This window comes from Botryllus schlosseri, chromosome 9 (assembly GCF_051294905.1).
Source record: "Botryllus schlosseri isolate E-star chromosome 9, Bs_hap1, whole genome shotgun sequence".
Taxonomy (NCBI): domain Eukaryota; kingdom Metazoa; phylum Chordata; class Ascidiacea; order Stolidobranchia; family Styelidae; genus Botryllus; species Botryllus schlosseri.
In genome coordinates, this window is record NC_137244.1 from 9,282,878 (window position 1) to 9,305,393 (window position 22,516).

A 22,516-nucleotide genomic window follows, 5' to 3' on the forward strand; every position below is an offset into this window, starting at 1 on the left:
TGATCCAAATCTGTGCACCTACAAGCCAGAAGATTAGGCTTACTACTCCAGATGGAGACTAATCTAGCGCGATAATTTTAGATTTGAAAAATCAAACTGACATCTTGCCTGTGACTATTTTTGAGCTTATTCACTTCAACGCAAAAGTGAAATCTGATTAATGGCTGTGCAATTCAGCAGCCGTGAGCCATCGCTTTGCTAGAATCATCAGAAGTCACACAGGTGCAATCACACCTCAACAAAAGACAGCAAAAGTATTCATGAAATAAAGAGTATGAACCTCTAGAATAAATAAACCGATATTATATTCAGATTTGCAATTATTCTTTTGAATTCTCTACTAGTTTCCGACAATCACCCCTGAGAAGTGTCAGCCGAGAATAGTCAGGTTTATTTTAACATGAATATATATTATTCAATGGCATATTGAAGTTCAGTATCGCAAAGACTCTAATATATTTAGATAAGACACAAAAATGATGAATTTATATTGCAACAATGCACCGTTTACTCATTACTTTTCATCGTTTACTACTGAACCACCATCATCAATGTCTCACCCGTAATATATCTTTATAATTCGGCAACAGCCGCGACAAGGTATCCAACTGTTCTTCTGTTATATCAGGCAGGTTGCTATCGAAATCGCATAAAGTCTTTTTCGATAACGGCGGAGGCTTGTCGGAAAATCCTTTGAATAGTTTCTAGAAATAAAGGAAAATCGTTACATATTTTATGGCGTACAAGCAAGCTGCAGTCTACATGGAACGACACAAGATAATGCATATATTTAACTATAGCCATAATACCGACAAATATATAAGTCTAGAGAAATTCATTTTCGGAAGAGATTGCATTTCATAGATCTGTTTGAAGAGCTTCTTGGAGGTACAGTACAGAACTTGAATATACAATAGAGTAGTATATTCATATTGAAATGAACCGGAATATTTTCGGCTGACACTCGTCAGGGGTAATCTTTAACAACTGTTAAAGAATTGGAAAGAACTTGGGTATATCAACAATCCTATCACAAAATATGACACCACCTGCATGAAATTTCGAATAATCGGGGTGAAATTTCATGCTGGTTAGTGGTGATGTCATATTTTGTTTGTTGATATACAATGTTTTTTCCCATTTCTCTACTAGTTGCTGATGATTAGCCTACCCCTGACGAGTGTCAGACAAAAATATTTGGGTTCATTTTAATATGAATATACTATTCAATTGTGTACCTCCATTTGCTCCTCTGCAGTGCGATGGCTTGTGAAATCATATTCGAATCAACAAATTCAAAATCCGTCTCATTTCTGATCAAATGTGATTTCAGTCTCCAGTATGGAATTCATCCATTATATCTGCTTATATGACTCACAGACACGTACAAACCTCCAACTTGACCCGTTCGTTTATAGAGATGCATTGAATAGATTAATAATAAAGAAATGAATTGTTACCTGAATAAAATGTCCGGAAACATTGGAATGAAACGTCTTTCGTTTAGCAATTTCTCTCTCCCTGTCGACCCGGGCATCAGTGATAGCTTTATTAGCCCACTAATAAGAGAAAAAAGAACATATTAAAAATAAAGTTTGACAGGTGCACTATTGGACAGCAAAATAGTTGTGATTTGCGATACTACTTTTATAATGTGAGCAACGCGAATTCCAGATTAAAACCAAATAGACTTATATCTAATCGTAATATCCACTGAAACTGAGCTCACCAACACTTTTAAACTAGAATCATTTGCCTCTACGGAAGGCAGTGTTCACGGTATCAGGAATCAAGGATATATTTTTAACCATTACATAATGACGATGATGATAATAATAACATGCTGATTATCATCAACCACCATTATCGTCATATGCAAGGGAAGGCAATAATTCAAAAGGCAAGTAGCCGGTTCGTGGTACAGAACATTAAGATTCCTTTCATGACAACATCTATTGCAAGAAAAGATTCAAAAGTGACACCAATATGGTTCAACATTAAGTTATGTAAGTACTGTGTAACAATAAGGAATACAGACCGAGAAATTCACATTATGACAATGGCAACAACAAACTTTGAAGGACACTGTATAACAATAGCAACACTAAAGGTAAAAACAACAGATGTCTTACTCAAGAGAAAGCAAACTGATGGGACAATTGTAAGTCATACAGAAAATCTTTTTGTTTACATTAACTGGATTGATCAACTGAATATTCGATGATTCTAGTTCTAGTTGCCAGTTTTGAAATGCGAGAAGTTCTAGTACTATCTCCAATTGCGTATTTTGAAAATCCAGTAGTTCGCACAAGTCTGGTGGTGACACTATCAAAATTACCATAATATTTTGTCTGCTCTCGATTGTGGGGTGGTCACCGCAAATCAACCCTCAGTAATCCGCACACTGATTTGGCTGAGGGATAGGTTCTGAGGGTCAGCAGGCCGGAATTGAACTGGGGACCTCTGGTTTGCGAGACCTGAGTTGTGGCCAATGACGGAGGCAATAAAAAAATCACAAGAAATCTTACTTTTATATACAAGCTAGAAAAATGTTTCCTCCGGACGACTTCAGTGAGGGACGACAGATAGAGGGAGGGCGACCGTTTGACTTGAGCGAGAAACTGCCTTTGTCTCTCCAATTGCGTGAGCTGTTGCAGGAACATGGAAAACGTGATGTCCGTTTTCACAATCGCTCTCTGCAACTGATACAGCCGCCTGGAAATCAACGGAGGAAATTTGTAACGAAGCACACCAAGGCCTACTTATTGCAGTTAAAAATTTTGGATTCGCAAAAATAGCCTGGACGGTGGGTGGGTAATCCCAGAACTCTTAATGAAAAACTTGAATAACTTCGCCTATACGGGTTGGAATTGCATCAAATTTGTTTTACATCGTTTTTTGTAGACTACTCAACAATCTCATGGGGTTGACAGTTAAATTTGAAAATCTTTCAAAATTTGTTTCATAATAAATTCAAAATTTCAACTCCTGTGCGTTGACATCTACCAGCTGGAATCGAGCGTATTTGGCGAGCAGCGTTTTTTAGACAACCTAACAATTTAATTGCCAAAAGTATGCGAGCCCTCGACCAATTCTAATCCTTGAAACTTTGAGTGCTTTTTAAATACTTGAACTAGTTTTGACATGTCTTAGAAATTGTTAGGTCTACTTGTAATTGAGTGGAAATCTATGGTGTCATTTTTTTCTACTCCAGTAGCAACGACGGATATTTTGATCCCCTCCGGAAATCAAAAACAGAGCCATTGAAATACACCTTTGCAATACCGGTAGTACTTTCGAATTTGGGCTTGTCAAAGTCAATCTTGACATCTCAATCTTGAATCCTTCACATGATCCGTACCACAAATCATAGTTCCGATTTTAAATCTACTCCAGAATGCAGCCTGTTTAAAATAGCTACAGTAAACCGGGGTAACTTTGGACTTAAGGGTAACTTTGAACACTAAGCAGTAAAAGATTTAAATGGTTATTGATGAAAAAGGGTTGCTGCTGGATGTCCAATTCTTTTTCATGAGGCAACAGTACCACAAGTAGTCTCGATAAAAGGTGAATTCATTTCACTACCAGATAAACTTGGCCCAATATTGATAAATTAATAGCGGGGGTCAATTTCATCAAAATTGATGGCCATTAAAATTCTTACTACCAAACATAGATAGCATGTGATTCATAGATTCAAAACTTGGCAGCAGATACCTCACCCTTAGATCAATATAAGAAAATCTGATGTCCAAAGTCACCCCGTCAAATTTTATCAGAAAGGGGTAACTTTGGACAGTGGGAAATGTGGTATTCAGAGCCTTGGCAAGTGGCTGCTTCATCTGTGTCAAAGTGTGTTGTCAACCATATTCGTTATGACCGGCCTGATGGCTTTTATAATGGAAGGAGAAGGTTAATAACTTAAGAGTTTGCCAAAATATGAAAACATGCGTAGGCAATAAGCCGAGAGATTGTAATCGGGTGTAAGCTACTTCAAAATCTTATCATATAATCTTAAAGATGCGCCTGCTGAATATGGGATATCGTAAATTACGACAAATACATCTATCAGAAGACATAGGAAAGGGAAAGTGTATCTTTTAAAGAACAGTAATATATTTGAAATCGGCAATAAATCATGGTAACATGCTTAGCCTAATGTTTGCTGCCGATTGCTGACACCGCCAGTGGGATACCCCTTATCACCATATGTTATTTATAAGTCCTAATTGGTGAAGGCATGAGGGAAAATTGACATAAGGGATGAATAAGGCGGCATCTAAACTACTTAATTTTTTTTTTTTGGGGGGGGGAGGGGGGATAAGGTAAAAATCATGCAATAGGCCAGACATATACTATTTTGTTTCAGTTTTGGCCACTGCTTTCATCAACTCTTACCAAGTAAGCCTCATTTACGAGGCTTCATAAACAGTAGAGTGTAAAGACATACAAAAAAACTGCATTGTCCAAAGTTACCCCACATGCCGGGGTAACTTTGGACACGGATAATTTACAAAAATAAGGTAGCCTACTATATATGACCATGAAGATTCTGGATTAGTTAATTCAAATCTTTGCTCCAGGACCCATGAAAAACACACAACTTGCCTCCCCTACACTCTAGCACAGCGGTTCTCAACCTTTTATTTTATTTTTTTAATTTGAGAAAGCATGAGGCAGTTTCACTCCACAACTGCTAAAACCTCATGACTCATATCATCATAATAATCGTCTGACATGAACTATCGTAGCGTGGAAATTCATTTTCACTGCCAATTTTCCAATAACCCGCTGATACAAACATATTGCTGTTTAGAGACGTTTTGTTGGGGTTTATGGAAAAATAAAAATATTGAGATAGTAACGTAATGTCTGCGAAACCTTCTCAATTTACAGTTGTCAGTCTCGTCAAATTAGTGAACAGTCGTTTGAAATAAAAATTTCCGAAGTATTTCCCTAATTTGTCCCGATGCAGGGATTGAAACCTCGCCACGAAATCCATTCTATATCCTGGGATATGCATAACCACGATTAGAACAGCTTCTTGGAGGTACAGAACTTCAATATATAATTAAATAGTATATTCATATTGAAATGAACCTGAATATTTTCGGCTGACACTCGTCATAAATCGGACAATGATATACCTGCTCTTAAAGCTCGGCTATCAGATTTGGCGCATTCTTATTGCGGATGCCCTATCGACAAGGCTGATTTTTTGATGGACAAGGAGTGTTTCGTTGCTATCAAAGCATTACGCTCCAACCCTGAAATTCATATCATCAGTTATATTGGTATGCGGCCTTGTCTTATTAATGTTCAATTGTTCATGGTCGTAAATGTTTGCTTGTAAATATATATGTAAACCCGAACAGAACAAGTCGTTTCATGACAGTCTTTCTCAGGTTGGAAATCTTAGATCCATTCTTTGGCGCATAAAATTTGTCTATACTTTTAGATTAGGATTTAACTTTGACGGTAGAAACTCTCTGCGGGCCGATCAAAATGTCGTCACGAATTCGGCCCGCGGTTCGTATGTTGCCCATCCCTGCGCTAGATGCTGGACGTGATATGTTCATAAACGATATGTTTCTTCATTTTGGTGCCATAAATGTTGCGATCACACCAAAAGTATTGTCGGAAGCGTTATGCGTTAGTATTGCATTAGTCTCCATCTATCTTTGTGGAAATGGTTTTCGACACTCCTCGTTCATATCAAAACGAAGACGCGGATTTTCAAGACACGACCACGTACTTCAAGAAATACAGCAGCAAAATTAGCTTTGGAATAATAAAAGTCTACCAATTTCTACATAAATAGTACGATGTTATTTAAAAAAAATCATTATTTTGCTGTTTATCACAAGCATACAGTTCATATTTGGACAAGACAGATGAAGGTTGCACCATAATAAAGTTAAAATTGAACTAAAACTTGAGGGGGTCCGTGAGGGTCCGTGACGGTCAAAAGGGGTCCGCGAAGCCAAAAAGGTTGAGAACCACTGCTCTAGCATTTCCTAGATACAAAGCGGAATTGTTGAAAATTGTCCAAAGTTACCCCGGTTTACGGTAATAATGTCGTCTGTGTAATAATGTCTCACACAGGGGCCAATTTAGTAAAAAAATGAAATTGAAACAATATAACATTGCAATATTTGTGGCGAGTCAAATCTACATAAATCGTAAAAAAAATAATTGGAAGCAACACGTTCTTTTCAAAATCGTAACCAAACTAGCTCCTGCCTAAAGTTATGATGAGCATTGATTCAGTCCGAAATCGAACAAATAATACCTCAATCTTTTATGCAACTCGGCGGACAGTTCCCGTTTGGCGGTCATAAACTGTTGCAGTAATTCTCTCGTGTACGTCTCCTTGTCCACCATCAGCTTCAACTGGTTCACGTGGCTCTCGCACAACAAAGCCAAGGCTTCGCTGTTCGACGAGTGATGGCTGAGTTCCTGAGCGTTGTCACGATTCTTTTTGAAAGCCTGACATTCGCAAAAAGCCGTAAAAATTTAGGAGTGTGCCAGACTTATGAAGCAGACTGAAACCTATCAAGAAGACTTGTGGAAAATTTGGATTTTAGGCATTATTGGGATTAGGACATCGAGATAACACAAGGATTAGCGATCGCGAAACGGGGTATGATTGGCAGTAAAATCCCTGTGGCCAATTCGTCAAGAGCTCAATGTAAATTACTAGAATATCAGAAACAAAACATGAAAGGCTCTCGGCGCTCGCTAAACGGATATCGGCTCACCATCGCGATGTCTTTCTGTTCCTCTTGCTTATTTTCGACGTCGGACAGATAATCCACCATACTCTCGAACCTCTCGCTGATTCCCGATATATCAATCAGTTTCCTGTCGCGGGCAAGATCTTCCCTTTTCTTGCTCTCTTCGACCAAAGACTCCAACCGATCTGAATATTTTCAGTGTTATTTTCCACAACAGCTATCTAAATAACTCATCGACTTCAACAAAAAGATAAATAGCCACCCTACAGGCATCGCGAAAATAAGATCAATCTGTATATATCCCAAACTACCATTCTGGTTAGTCGACAGTCACTAACTAATAGTGGTTCTAGTTCTAGTTGTGGGTTTTGAAAAGTGAGCATTAAAAAAATTGTTGACGAACAACTAGAAAACGCATGTTGTCTTTTGACGTGAATCGTGATGCCGGTTTTCTGTTGTGTGGTGTTCTTGCGCCCATTGCTGGCCCACAGTCATCACTACTAACGGTGGCATAGCCAGGGGTGGATTTTGGGAGTTGAAACCCCATCCTATTTCAAACTCGAAATGCCGATCCGAATCCGATAAAATCGAATTGAATCTAGTTATTGAGTTGGGTTTTTGTAAAGGTCGTCTGTTCCAGTTCAAGTTGCGAGTTTCGAATTTCTCGTAGTCTGTGCAGAGTGCAGGTCTGATACATCCACATCAATGAGGCCAATATCCTAACAATTCCAACTGTTCCTTTATAAACTGTGATTGTAGTGGCCACTAACCGCAAACGGGATTGTGTATATCACCCATTATGACGCCTACAAGTCTAACACGATTAACTGCAGTGCAACACAACACCGACGTACCTTGATTCAGAACTTTTTCCATTCGTTTGCACTCGTCGAGCATACTCGAAACTGTAAATCCGTCTTTGCAATGGGCATCGATCCAATCCAGCAGACTTATCTGACGGTCGCTCGCATTTGTCGGCAGCACGCTCTTACCGTATTTCAGCAAGGGAGAGAGAACAGGTATGCGAGAGAGCAGTTCGAAGACATCTTCCAATCTACGGACAAATTAGCGTCACAGAATGGCATACAAATCGAATGCCCATGGAAAATTAAAATAGGACATAGGTATTCGGGTCAACGCAAGTCAGACATCGCTGGATTGTGGATCAGTTTCAGTGAGCTAATAGTGGCTTAGTTTGATACCAGCTGGAGACTCCAACCTATTATTCCAGACAAAACAATGCATTGCCAGCATCGGTTGATCACAGATCAGGCTAATAACAGTCTGCGAAGTAACCCTTAATTGATCAGAGAACATGTCGATGCATTTCGTGTCATTAGACTATTGACTAGATCAGGTGAAGATCAGTTGGTAAATGTAATCCTTAATCAGGGATCAAGGTAATGCATTTAGAATATCCCTTGATTATGGATCGATTGGTAGGCTATATAGTATCAGTTGAGTGAATTCTACTAAAGATGAAAAAGAAATCCCGACATGTTATTCAACCATATATTCATAAATGCGATAAGTAGCTAAGGTAGATCAGTGGTAGTCAAAGTTAGGATTACAGACGCTTTTGACTCTCACTCAGACAATAGGATTGCACCATGCCACCATTAATTAAACTGCAATAGTGTAATGGCCAATGTGCACAAGTTCACACTAATTCATTTGATGACATAATCAGAAGCAAAACCCAGGCGAGACAAAACCTAAATATCATCAATCCTGCTACAATACATCACGATTACCCACCCATCGAGAATGTTGGAGCCATCGCGAATTTGGTCCAGTACCGTCTGACATTGTGACGTCACCTGTTGTACCCGGGTTTGAAACCCTGCCAGGACTTCCAATAGATTGGAAACACCGGCCTGCCATCCCTGAACAAAGTCAATGTGTCATTGCATAAGCAAAAATAACAATTCAAAACACAAAGCAATAGTGTTTGGATAATTAAACAATAATCATACGATAAAAATTACGAATTTCATCACACTATCACTGATACAGTTAGATTTGAATATTTGAAGAGATTCATGGCGGTACAGAGCTTCAATATAGGGCCAACAATTGATTAGTATTCATATTGAAATGTACCCAAATATTTACTACATACTATTCAGTCGAATATTTTCAAAAAAATAGAAGAGTCAACTCACTAAAAGATAATGAACTACATTATCACACACATTCACAAGGAAAAATGTCATTATAATGGTCTATGGAGAACGGAAAAAGTCCCTTTAAAGTTCATGTGATTACGCAATACCTGCAAAAACTTCTTATGTAATTTATAGCCATAACCATAAAGTGATCTAGGAATGTTATCATATAACAGGAAGTGAGGTAAACTGATAACAGATCATACCTTCTCGGTGATGCCTAATCTTATTCAGCATGGTCTAATGACTAAGAGATGATGCATTGCAGAGCATGATGACTTGCATCCTGGCATCCAATGCAACAAAGACTAGAAACTCGACTGTAGAGGGGCGGAGAGAGGCGTGGCATGACATGCGGGAGGTGCGGTTTGTTGTGGTCGGTTGATTATGGTATCATGAAAGGAAGTCCATATCAGTAGGCTACTATGAGAAAGAGCATTCTTTGGAAATTCCTATCAAATAAGGAACTGGGCGATTGCAAATACTTATCGCAGGAAATTTTGTGAATTTAGTGGAAACCGAATAGGCCCATGGATTCATTGGATCAAACTGCGCAAAGATAGCTTAATGGTGGGAATGTTATGAAAGAAAAATCCATTATAAATAATGGCCCACCAAGTTTTGTCAATGGAAAATATCCAATTGGCGGTGTATGGCTAAAAGATAATATAACCCACACAAGTGGGACTTATCTGTAAGTTTGAATAAGGCCCCTCACAGGCAAAACATATTATTGTGTGTCCCACCTGAAACATGAGCTGCTGCTCGCGGAAAAGTTCTTTCAAGTCTTTTACTCGCGTCTTCGTCACGTCGTGAAGCTGCAAGGCTAGTCTTGTCCTGCAGTCCACTGTTCTGTAGGAAGGCGGCATGGACAATGCATCCTTAATACCTGAACCGAATCCTAAAAAAAATACAATAATACAATACTGTGTAGACTTTGTCACCAATTTCACATGAACTCAGATCACTTCAGGACATCCAGGATAGGATGACATGCTAATGATACTAGTATGATCTGTTTTTACAGGAATGTTACTATGGACAGGGCCAAATGAAAATTTCACATAGGCCAACTTAAATTACCATATTCCTTTGACTGGTAAAACAGCAGTATTACCAATTAGAAATTGGGACAAGCAAGTTTAGATCTAATTTAAAAACTGACTGTTGACAGTATGTTATTTGTCATCGCAACACCTCATCAATTGCGATAAGATCAGGCCCAACATTTACTGTGAATACCGTATACAAGATTTACCTACACTAGAAAAAAAATTATGCCTGGTGGTTCAATCTCATGAAGATTTGCACTCATTCAAGTTCAAATGATGACATCACTCACTTTGAACTTGGCTGCAACTATCCGTTAACATAAGTTACAATTATGATGTTAATGACAACTTGAGAGTGAGACCTATTTTACAAATCCAAGTAATAAGGTAATAAAAATTGCCTATTTACAGTGGTACTGTTACAACCTGTAGTCACCGGAATTTTGCAAAGTTAGCGTACTGTATTTATGAAGTAGCCCTACTGGTGCCACAGTAAGCTGCATACATAACACGATTAACAGACAATACAAGATTGCATAAAATTGCAAGGCAATCACATTAGGATATATTTCATGAAAAAATATGTCAGATAGGATGAACCATACTCATAAATCTCAGAATTTGGTAGTATGGTAAAACGATACCAGTAAGTTAAATAAGTGAAAGTAAGTGTTTATGTCCCTACACTATGAACATTAAATGAAATTGCACCACAAAGCACGAGCACTAGAACAAATTGCCAGCACGATTGGCAAACTCAAATTGCTAAATCTCTTCAATAGCTGCGAGCAAGAAAATAACTATCCTTTGATACTGACCTTGCAAGGCAGAGGCCCGAGTTTATAAATAGCACACATTCCTACCTTTGCCGCCATGCACTTCTCGCAAAGCAGGTGAAGTCTTTTTCTCAATGCAAGCTTTATCATATAAGTAGACGGGATTGGTATCAGTCCCGGCAGCGTAGCTGCACAATCTTTCGGAGTCCTGAAGAGCTTCGCCACTGCTTTTCAGCATCACCTACGATTGGTAAACACAACTAATGCATATGCGGTATGCGAAAAGTTATTATTTGCAACATTTGGGGCATAGACCCAATCAATTCAATGGCTCAACACGTCAGTTCTCAGACCACTGAGAAATTGCAATTTGAAGTAGACAGACTGGCAGTGTTTGAACAAAAGATATGCTAGTTACTTGGCTTGTAGAAAGTAGAAATATAGTTTATAACTGCACTGCAGCATTAGGTCACAATAAGCCATAAGTCATGACTGTTTGAAAGTTGTATTACCACGGGAATTCCAATGTCAATACCACTGCCCACAGGCAATCAGGCATAGGCTATTTAATGCATTTTAGGTGAGTTATATTTGAAATGATTAATCAATTGAATACTTAAGAGGCCTGCATGACATAATAATTAAAATTTAGATGGATTAGATCAATTAGGACTCTAATCAATGATTACCATCAGTCTTTGTGATCCCTTAGTATTGATTTAAAACCCTACAGGAAATTCATTTAGCACATTCAAACCACTTTGGCACTTTTGTCAAATGAAAGTATCGTCCACAGCCCATAAGTAATCCGAAATTTCAATTTATGGCTTCATGGCCAACATGGAAACAACTAGGCCTACATATCCAATTCAGACAATATGGAATGAAAACTGTTAGATTGGTCAGAAATTAGTGAAATCATTTCATTACCAGTATGCTACAGACAGCTGGTTTTCAGTGTCACCGATCCCCACATTGTGCCAGAAACAACAGATTTTACTTCTGGACTATTTATAATCCAGTTTCAAGCTTCCCAACTTTGGGGATAATCATTACATGATGAATGGATTAAATACTACACTCCAGAACAACACCTTAGTTCAAACATGTCACAGAGGCTTGACATACATATCAATGGAGTCCATTTCGAAAACAAGTCTTTGTTAAGTAGACGTTCAATAAAACAAACAAAATTTTGTATTTGTACAGTTACACTGCAGATTGACCCTCTGTCCAAGCTGGCACGAAATTATAGCCCTATACACACAAATCACCAAAGTCCTACCTGGTTTTCCACAGAAATGTTGTGATTTCCAAGTATGGCATTCTTCAGCTCCAGCACCCTGTGGATATTTAATCTGCTGTAGTGTTGTCATATCTAATAACAAATCCCACCGAATGAACTCAACTTGAGTGTTGTTGGCGAGAAGAACAAATACATGATAGAGATATTTTTATATTGTGAAGACACATCCTCGAGGGTTGGCTTATATTATAGTCTTCATAAAGTCTTGCTTATAAGTTTGATTACGTTAATAACAATAGTGTTTTGGACAAGCCTTTATGTCTGTAAAATTGAACCTTGCAATTACAGTCAGTGTATCGATGTCAATACTTGCAAGTGCAGGTCAGCAATTTCAATACATTGCAGTTATCAGAGTTCACCTTGATTCATAAATCTTACTGGCCTGAAAGCAGCCAATATGCTATAGATCCCATTCGAAGTAGAATTTGACACAGGTTATATTAGAGGCAACTTCGGCCATCTTAATTTGCAAAATGTGCTTTGCTGGTAGCACCATTGGATTGTTTTTGAGAGAGCTGATGGTACCTACTATGCTCGCGGCAAAATTTATAATATTAGGTATTTAATTATATAACCAGGTTTGCACCTATTGAAATGAGCATACTGTGGGCTACATATCTAGCCCAAATATTACTACAGAGCTGCCAATCAATGGTTGTAATTCTAAAAATACATTTATTATCCAACAACAATGGCTTGATTCATTCATTTTTTATTACTTCATTTCATAATCAGAAGCTTAGAGATTGCCATCAAATAGGCCTACCAAAGTGAATTTATTGAAATACTGGCTAGTATACATATTCGGATAAACTTTGAATCAGCTTCAGGCATGAACCACAAAAACAATAGTCGATCACAAAAATTCCATTCAAGAGAACTCCAAATAGAGCAGTTTTCTGAATTATAAGTATCAAATGAAATGAAATACATCAATTTCCTACTTATTGATGAATCCACTCACGTTTCTGTCAGGAGGTCAGCGTCGAAGGTCAACAGGTCCCCCCGATTCACCAAGAAGACATGCAACATGTTGATTTTCCGATGCTCACTCTCTCTCTCTCTCGCCTTGGTCTACTTTTAAATCCTTTCTTCCACAGGATTTGCGGAGGTACAAAAGCTTTAGTTTATCTTACTCCATGATTAGTTTTGCTGTAAAGACAAATTTTTGAAGTTGTGATAAGAACAATATGAAGCATCAACCTCATGCGATAATGTTATCGACTCTAAGAGATGGTAACAGAACTTGACACTTCCTAGTTACTTTGAAACTGTTTTATATAGCTACTTTGTCGGTACACAGGACGCCTTACTCTTACAGGAATGAGCGTCAGCTGGAAGTAGTGGGAAAAAGTGATAAATACGGTATCAGCCTAAGATGGATCATCCTGATCAAGTGATTTGCAGTGTGCCACCTGCACCGAGGATTATCTTCCAGGATACAACACTTAGACTTGGCCTGTAAAATATTCAATCGTGAACAAGTTTCATTCTAACATCACATCCTCGCTTCAAGTGATAGGCATATTTGATATTAAAAAGTAATGCTATCTTGGCATCGGCAATACCGTAAGTAGAAATCCACAATGTACTAAATTTATTACTTTCATGATCTCTGACTTTTAGATGGAAAGCTGTGTCCCCATGAAACCAGCTATTATTACATCATCATCATCATCATCATAATTGGTGGTGACTCAAGTCAGCAATTATGGAAAATACAAATTTGAGATTGTCACAAAAGTCCAGTTGGTAGGCCATTCAACGACATTGTAGGCCTTTGCCAGCTACCGACAATGGTATTTAGGCAAATAATATAAAATGTCATAACACCATGAAAATCGTTTCGATTGGGGCTTTGGGTAATTCATTCTGCATTCCTGATAATTTTGGGCTATAGGCTATCAAGATCCACAATTAAAACACACAGGAGTGCCCGTGATCCCCTCCACTGCAGTGCAGTCTGATTTTGGAAAAATCATCCAGGGCCTCAGTAGTGTGGCGTGCCATTCCAAGGCTAATTTGGAACACACAGAACTCAGCGCATCTCCGCCTCTCCCATGTCATATGAAAAGGGGCAGTATCACAGGAAGTCATGTCAAGCATATGACCCAAAATTGTTAGGTAACGGCCAAATAATATTTTCAGAATCAAAAACCAATCTCTCCATTGGTATATGATCCAATCGGGCAACGGAATAACGAATATAATGGACAAACGCTTCTATGGACTGAATATCGGTTTCTTCATCGCTGTTGAACACTTGCATCCAAATGGACGACGCCAGTGTAGCATCACACTTCATAAGACCCTCGTCGTAAAACATAAAAGACGTTTGCAACAGCGACACGTAGTCTCGCATTTGCTTTTTCACTGCCAGGTCCTGCTGCAATTCATCTTCTATCTTCTTCGCTCTTTTCTCAATGTCTTCCCACAAAGTCGCAGTGATGATCTTAATCATCATCCTGCCGTCTCTGCCTTCCTGCTTCAACCGAACGAACAGCATCCACACGTGAAGGTATATCACCGTTAACCAACTTGGAAAGGAATCTTCTAATTTTCCTATTTGCTGTATTGTGCTGAAGTCAACTTTCATGTAAATACCGTTCAATAGAGTTTGACTCGCTATACCCAAATCGCGTCCGCGGTACTTCTGACCGAATGTGATTCCCAAGCGGTTATCAAGAAAACCAAGTACAGATTCAAATTTACTCAGAGATCGTGCTACTGGCAGTGGTTTTTCCTCCAGCACTGTTTTAGGTGCTCGTGACCTTAGACTCCTGTTTGAGGTCGTATGGAAAAGTGCTTGCCTTGCAATCGATAATGAAAAGTTGGAGGTATATCTTTGAAGTCGAAGTGAGAGGAGTGGCAGCCGTCTTAAAGCCATCTGATTTGTTTGAATTAGACTGACTACATATAAAACAATGCAGTAGGAAGCAACTGAAAACAGAGATAGCATGCAATAATATAATAATTGGATATGGTATGCGAAGTTTCAGGCGCAACAAATCTCATGTCAAACAAATTCATGTAAATTCCATTAAAATGCAGGTAGCCTAGGCATACATCAAAACTAAAGCATAGCTACTTCACAGCACAATTCAACTTTTATACAAGCTATACAACAATGGGCACATTTTAAATAGATAAATGTGATGTGTGTTCAATTATAGTCTTCAATTCAATACAAAGCCTGATCATTTTACAAGAGTAAATCACAGCACAGCAACAGATAGGCCTATATTATTGCTACCACATGTAGGCTGCAGCAGCGCAATCGACGGTAAACTTAAGATTATAGAGATTCATTCCATGTAAAAAAAATCTCACTTCCACAGAAAAAGGATAAATACTGTCTGATGGTTATACATATCCCCTTTCCATCTGTCACTTACTAGTTCATCCTGTTTTTTTTTTAGAAAGTCATAAATACATAAAACTCAACTAAACCTGCCACTTGAAGAAGTTATATGTTAATGTCAAACTCTTTGACCACTCCGAATCACAGGGTGGGAAAATAAATGTAGGCTACAGACACACTAGTGCCTAACAATGCATATAGGCCTATGCTGTGCAGCTGCAGATATAATTTCCTGACTAGAAACCGAAAGTAGGTGAGATGTATTAATCACACAGCATAAGAAAAAGTAATAGTAATTCAAAGCTGACGGAGATTGAATATCCCCAAAATTTTCAGAGCATGAACTGACCAATGTTGGAACAACAATTGTAAATAGGTCACTTTGAGAGAAAGTAGGTCTGCTATATCTTGTAGAGGTACCCAACTGTGTCACAGCTATTGATCTGAATTATCACAATTGAAATTCTTGGCCAGCTGCTGTACACAGATGGTTACTGAATTTCAAAAGCACCAAATCCATCTGCATTATGGGATAACTGCAATTGACAGTAAAACTAGCATTTCCAGGTGTGCATTATTAACAGCAGTACAGCTCAGTCTGCAGATAAATTGATCTGCTTCAGTACCAACCTAATCAAATATTGTTACCATGACTTCTAATGTCAAATCATATAATGATGCCATGTGAAACTAGCAATTATTGCAACATGAGGACTAGGACTGGTAAATCTTGATAGGCCTACAAAAAACATACTACAAAAATGACACACTTAACATCACATTGTCATATCCAACCATAAATCGTATGACATCAAAACATAATAGAATGATAGCAGTAGTAGCAGTCATCACAATATCTATATGGAAATTAAATTCATAATGTCAATACCACAGTCATTATAATAAAGTCTAATCCATAACACATGTAATGATTTAACAGGTTAACACAGTAATATACAGCTAATGCACTGCACGCTATATTCAAGATTGACCAATCTTACATAATGATGGAGCCAGCCATTTTCAAGTAGGTATTTCCAAATAAGTAGATGATACCATATGGGATATAGGCTTATCATGACACTGAGAGAAAAATACATTGAATGTTATTGACATCTGAACTTACCTCATCCTCATCTTATAGAACAGTGGTTCTCAACCGGGGGGTCCACAAAGCATCAAAATAGTTGATAAACTAATATTTGTTTTTGTTATTTCAATTCGGAAAATCACAAGGCAGTTTCGCTTTATTACTAGTAAAACTCTAGAGCTCACATCAACAGAATGGTCATCTGAGATGAAATATCCGAAATTGCTAAATTGCCAATAGCCTACTGAACAAACATTTTGCTGTTTTTAGTAATAATTTGTTGGGGATTGTGGAAAAAAAGTCGGATGAGTAAGGTCAATCACGGTGAGTTCGTAATGTTTGCAAAAATCCATTTTCTCCTGTGATATGAATAGCCATTTTTTCTATAATAACTTCAAGATAAGCTGCTAGAATGCTAGATAGAAAAGACCAGGCTTGACGTTATATGTTCATTAAAAAATTTGTTTGTCAATTTTGGTGCCATACTTGTTGCGATCATACCAAAATGCATCGTTATGTATTATAGCAATATGTGTTATTATTACATTCTCCACCACCTATATTTGTGGAAATGGATTTTCGGCACTCATTCATATCAAATCGAAGGCGCGGATTTTCAAGACACGACCACATATTTCAAGAAATGCAGTTGCAGAATTCGCTTTGAAATAATAGAAGTCAACTAGAATTCTACATGAATAGTACGATCTTATTTTGAAGAAAAGTTATTATGTTGCTGTTTATCACCAAGCCTACAGTTAGCATTTGCGCAAGACAGAGATGACGATTGTATGATGATTGAGTTAAGTTTGAAGTAAAACTTGAAGGGGGTCCGCGGCGGTCCGTGACGTTACGAAAGTGGTCCGCGAAGACAAAAAGGTTGAGAACCACTGTTATAGAACATTATACACTATAAACAGAAAAATAATCAGAAACTGAAAGTCAACATAATATAAAGTACACAATGACTGCATCAGTCACATGGCAGACCTGCGTGATTATTCGCAGAAGGCCTATAGTGATGTTTATTGCACAAATGCATGTATGCATTCATGAGTAAGGCAGAGTAAACGGTAATATTTGACAATCAACAAAGATGAGCGGATGAAGTGCATGTACCATGCAACTTCAGCTAAGGAGAAAAACAACAACGCACAAAAGTCAAACATCCAATTTTTTGTGATGAGAGTTAGTGAATAGTCATATCTATTTTAGATACGGTACGGTAATGGTTCCAGGTTGAAATTCACAATTAGCCAATATTCAAAGGAGTAACGGAACTTCAGTATACAATTGAACAGTATATTTATATTGGAGGTGAACTAGTCTGACCACACCCGCATCAAATAAGTAGCCTACACCATCTCTATACAATCTGGCTGTAATGAAAGGTTGTTGAAAAATGAAAATTACAAGAAGTTAACAGAAAAGAGCAAATTAATGAAGCAATCTCTGGGCAGGGGTTAGGCAACAGTGTTATAGTACTATGACGAGGAGAGGTAGGTAATCAAGTAGCCTGGGTCTTTTTTTAAAACGATTATAAGGCAATTCACGGATATGTCGAGGTAATTCATTCCAAATCATACCGATCCTGAGTCAAATCGTTGTCATAAGGGCTACCGCTACAGGATAAGGATAGATACCATACCCAATTTCTAATCATTTACCTAGCTTAAACTGATGATTCCATCAACACGGAGTGTGCAAGTGCAAGCATCTACATAAATTGTCCTTTTCTTTTTGGTATAATAGTAATGAAATTCCAAAATAAAAATGAAATTCGGGAAATACGCTGCAAGCCACACGCATCTTACATAACAAAACACTGATAAACCGGCAAACAATGACTCGACCGGCTAGCTAGAAAACAGTCACAAACTCAGTCTGAATCACTGACACAAAGAAGTCTTTTTCTGATGCAACGTTTTAGGGACAACGTAGATAGCATCGTTGTCATGACAAACTTGATAACGAATAAACATTAGCCCCATGCCAGTCAGAAAACAGAACTCTTGCGATGTTTACTACTATCAGCCATACCGTCCTATCAGTGGTTGCCAGTAAATTCGGCCCTCGGTAAATTCGGCCAGTGAATTCGGCCCATGACCTCGGTAAATTCGGCCCTCCGAGAATATTGTATTAAAATGTATTTCCAACCGTTAACATGAATTAATTACATATTTATACTATTATTAAGTTATTTGGATGTCAGGGTATGCGTAGATCGCGTATTCGTGTGAGATAGCGCGGATATTCACGGGGCCGAATTTACTGATGGCCGAATTTACTCGGTAAATTCGTCCCCCGGAGAATTTTGTATAAAAATGTATTACCAACTATTAATGTGAATGAATTACATAATTATATTATTATCGAGTAATTTGAAGGTCAGGGTATGCGTATATCACACAGTCACGGGAGATAACGCGGATATTTACGGGGCCGAATTTACTGAGGAACGAATTCAATCGGTAAATTCGGCCCTCGGAGAATTTTGTGTAAAATTGTATTAACAACTATTTATGTGAATTATATTACATAATTATATTATTATCAAGTGATTAGGAGCTTAGGGTTAGGGTTAGGGTTATGATTAGGGTTAGGTTAGGGTTAGGGTAAGGATTATGGTTAGCTTAGGGTTAGGATTAGGATTATGATTAGGGTTACGTTAGGATTAGGGTTAGGTTAGGTTTAAGGTTAGGTAATGTTATTGTAACTGTTATTGTTACCCTGGCCCTGGCCGAATTTACCGGGGGCCGAATTCACTGGCCGAATTTACCGAGGGCCGAATTTACTGGCAACCCCTATCAGTAACCTCTCTGCTTAGCGTGGCGTGACATCCAAACAAAAACACAACCTTGACAATTCACTCTTTGGTTTCGCTCTAGAAGTGTCTCCTTTTGATGATGACTCTTTTTCGCGTGACGCAAAACAAGACCAAATTTGCTGCTCTAAGTTTGTGCGATACTTCTACTAGCGGATTTATAAATGCGAGTCGCATCCGTCAGGTGGCTTTAACTTAGGGTTACCATATTTTGGAAATCTAAAAAAAGGGCACTTTCCACTTTCCACCAGAGATGGCCACAGTCCGGTTCAGGAGCCGGAGCCGGAGCAGGATTTCAATGATTTTTTACCTGGCCGGACTGGATCCGGATTTTGAATTTGGGGTGACGGTCGGATTTTAGCCTGATTTTTTTGCTGCAATATGATTAATTAGCATTGTTTTGGCAGGATTTTTTCGGATTCCGAACTGGACATTCACCAGCCGGATTTTTTCGGACTCTGAATTTCCAATTGCCAGCCGGATCCGGATAGATTCGGATCTCGAAATTTTGGAATCCGCCCATCTCTGCTTTCCACTCAGCTCCCGAAATACTCGCCGGAGCGTCACTTCGGTGCTGATTTACGGCATCTCAGTAGGATTTTGCTTTAAACATGACCAAAATTCTCAAAAAAGAGGACAAAAGGGCGTCCTCCGAGGACACTTTCAAAAAAGTCAAAAAAGGGGACAAATCCTCTTAAAAGAGGACGTATGGTAACCCTACTTTAACTATACATACTTTAAAATCATAGTGTCCTGTATGGTGTGGAAACTATGGACCAGACTTGGACAACTAGATAATTCTAGTTGACTAATTTCACTAAATTGGAGCAAAATGCCAGTAATCTAATTCTAATCTAATTTGAAAACGCTGAAAATTTTCTAGTTGTCTAATTTCACTAAATTAGATCGAAATGCCGGTAATCTAATTCTAATCTAATTTGGAAAACTTGAAAATTTTCTAGTTGTGCAAGTCTGCTGTGGACACAGCGAGATTGAACGGCTCACTGCATTTAGAGAACGTCATACCATAGTGTCCTATATGGTGTCGCCACAAGCAAATCTCACGCCTCAGTGAAATTGTATCACGTCACAATTTCCATTTAGCTACAGGCAATTTGACGGTCATTTTTGACCGGCTTGCCGAGCATTAAATTTGGTAAAACTGGTATCAATCGAAAGCTGACTCTGCACTGATTACGAAAATATAAATTTTATTCCGCTCGCGGCCCTGGAACCCCCACAATCAGCCTCGAATTTTTCATTGTTACGGAGATTGGCATTGAGACGCAACAATGCTGTCTGGCGAAACGAGAGAGTAACGAGAGGGTAACTCTCTCGTTTCGCCAGACAGCATTGTTGCGTCCCAATGCCAATCTCTCGTTTCGCCAGACAGCATTGTTGCGTCTCAATGCCAATCTCCAAAACAATGAAAAATTCGAGGCTGATTGTGGGGGTTCCAGGGCCGCGAGCGGAATAAAATTTACATTTTCGTAAACAGTGCCGAGTCAGCTTTCGATTGATACCAGTTTTACCAAATTTAATGCTCGGCAAGCCGGTCAAAAATGACCGTCAAATTGCCTGTAGCCAAATGGAAATTATGACGTGATACAATTTCACTGAGGCGTGAGATTTGCTTGTGTCGACACCATATAGGACACTATGGTCATACCATAGCAATTGGAACATGGAACATGGAGCATGGAACGGCAACGACATTGATTTTGCAGCTTCGTTCCGCTTCGCTGAGGCTGGAGTGGAGAAGTGTTTTGCGTAAGCGACTGTAGGATTTCTGGCAATCTAAAAGCTATCTTCCCGAGCGCAGAAATTACTGAATCTGGTCTTGATCGAAAGCTATCTGTTGCACCGATTCCAAAAATATGAATAAAAATATGGTCACGCTCGAGTCTTTGATATTGTTCAGAACAATCAGGTAACCGCGACACAATGGCCATAACAATGACCCGTTGCGACTTTCCGATTGTTCGAACAATGCCGATATTTCAGACTTGGAGGACGGATTCTTGGTGGATCAGTGACTGATCATATTTTAATTTTTATTTATATTAATAGGTCTATCAGAAGGAACCAGACTGGCATGTAGGTCTAGTCTCTAAGGATGTAGAACAGGTCACAGTTCCGTGGAAATATTGTTTCTTGCGACTGGATGTGACTCTTTCTCGACATTTTCGAGTCCAGTAAAACCCCGAGGAATATCGCAGTTTCCGAGTAGAGACAGGATGACCAGCAATATTACCGTTTTTTTAAATTTATGATAGGGTTACCATATTTCGAGATTCGAAAACGAGGATGCTTTTTAAAAATTCTGAACACTACAGATTTTTAAAACTTTTCGACCCATCGTACCGGGCTGACTAAAAAAAGCTCATCACTTTGACTCGACTACCGTTTCGATAATGCCAACTTATAACGTCGTTAAAGATACTGTTGTAGCTGCGTATACCTATATTCAATCGGCCAGTCATCGTATTTTTGCCAATTCCATTGTTTGCTAATAAAGGTGTTACGACAGAAAAGAACCCCTGTTATCCGTATTAATATTATGTAATACTACCATGTATACAGGCTTTATATTCAAGTGAAAAACAAGGAAATCTATTTTGGAGTAATTTGACCGGTCCGGCCCGCGAGCAACCAGAAGGTTTGAATCCGGCCCGCGACGCTAGTTGATTTTGACACCCCTGATCAGAGTTGGATCAATTACATTATTTCAGCTCAATTACAATTACAATTACAATTACTTTCATGAATGTTTCAATTACATTACAATTACAATAGGGTCCATCAAACCACTAGGTGTCGCCAGACTTTAGGTGGTAACCGCCGTTGTTACGTACGCGGTTGCCGTTATCAGAAACCTGTAGGTTACTTTCTTGACTGTGTAAGGGTATTTTATATGGAAAAAATGGCTACAACACATTCTACGTGGACCGTGAGCTCGATATAATATGAACTAAAACTTCGAAAACTTCTGGTGCTGAGCTGGTAGCCGACATTTAGTTGACAATTTCACATTCTCACCTAGTTATCAAATCGGCCTTATTTCCTCCCGTAGAAGCTTTCCGAAGTTTTAGTTCATTTTATATCGAGCTCACGGTCCCCGTAGAATATATTGTAGCCATTTTTTCCATATAAAATACCCTTACACAGTCAAGAAAGTAACCTACAGGTTTCTGAATACGGC

General features: G+C 38.6%; 2 protein-coding genes across 2 annotated transcripts in view; both read right to left on the reverse strand.

Moving 5' to 3' along the window:
* LOC145447307 (uncharacterized) overlaps window positions 1–14,116 on the reverse strand; it is a 26,881-nt gene extending 12,765 nt beyond the window's left edge. The window contains exons 1-11 of the mRNA XM_080325737.1: window positions 13,004–14,116; window positions 12,019–12,076; window positions 10,821–10,974; window positions 9,652–9,806; window positions 8,496–8,623; window positions 7,592–7,791; window positions 6,762–6,922; window positions 6,293–6,489; window positions 2,529–2,715; window positions 1,461–1,559; window positions 561–704 (exon numbers count right to left, since the gene is read on the reverse strand). Of these exons, the coding sequence (XP_080181863.1) occupies window positions 561–704; window positions 1,461–1,559; window positions 2,529–2,715; window positions 6,293–6,489; window positions 6,762–6,922; window positions 7,592–7,791; window positions 8,496–8,623; window positions 9,652–9,806; window positions 10,821–10,974; window positions 12,019–12,076; window positions 13,004–13,071 (1,551 nt within the window). The 5' untranslated portion in view covers window positions 13,072–14,116. The remainder of the gene's footprint in view (window positions 1–560; window positions 705–1,460; window positions 1,560–2,528; window positions 2,716–6,292; window positions 6,490–6,761; window positions 6,923–7,591; window positions 7,792–8,495; window positions 8,624–9,651; window positions 9,807–10,820; window positions 10,975–12,018; window positions 12,077–13,003) is intronic.
* LOC145447308 (ubiquinol-cytochrome-c reductase complex assembly factor 1-like) lies at window positions 13,187–15,529 on the reverse strand. The gene has a single exon (XM_080325738.1). The coding sequence runs from the start codon at window positions 14,996–14,998 to the stop codon at window positions 14,138–14,140; it is 861 nt and encodes a 286-aa protein (XP_080181864.1). The 5' UTR covers window positions 14,999–15,529; the 3' UTR covers window positions 13,187–14,137.
* Between the last annotated feature and the right edge of the window lie 6,987 nt (window positions 15,530–22,516).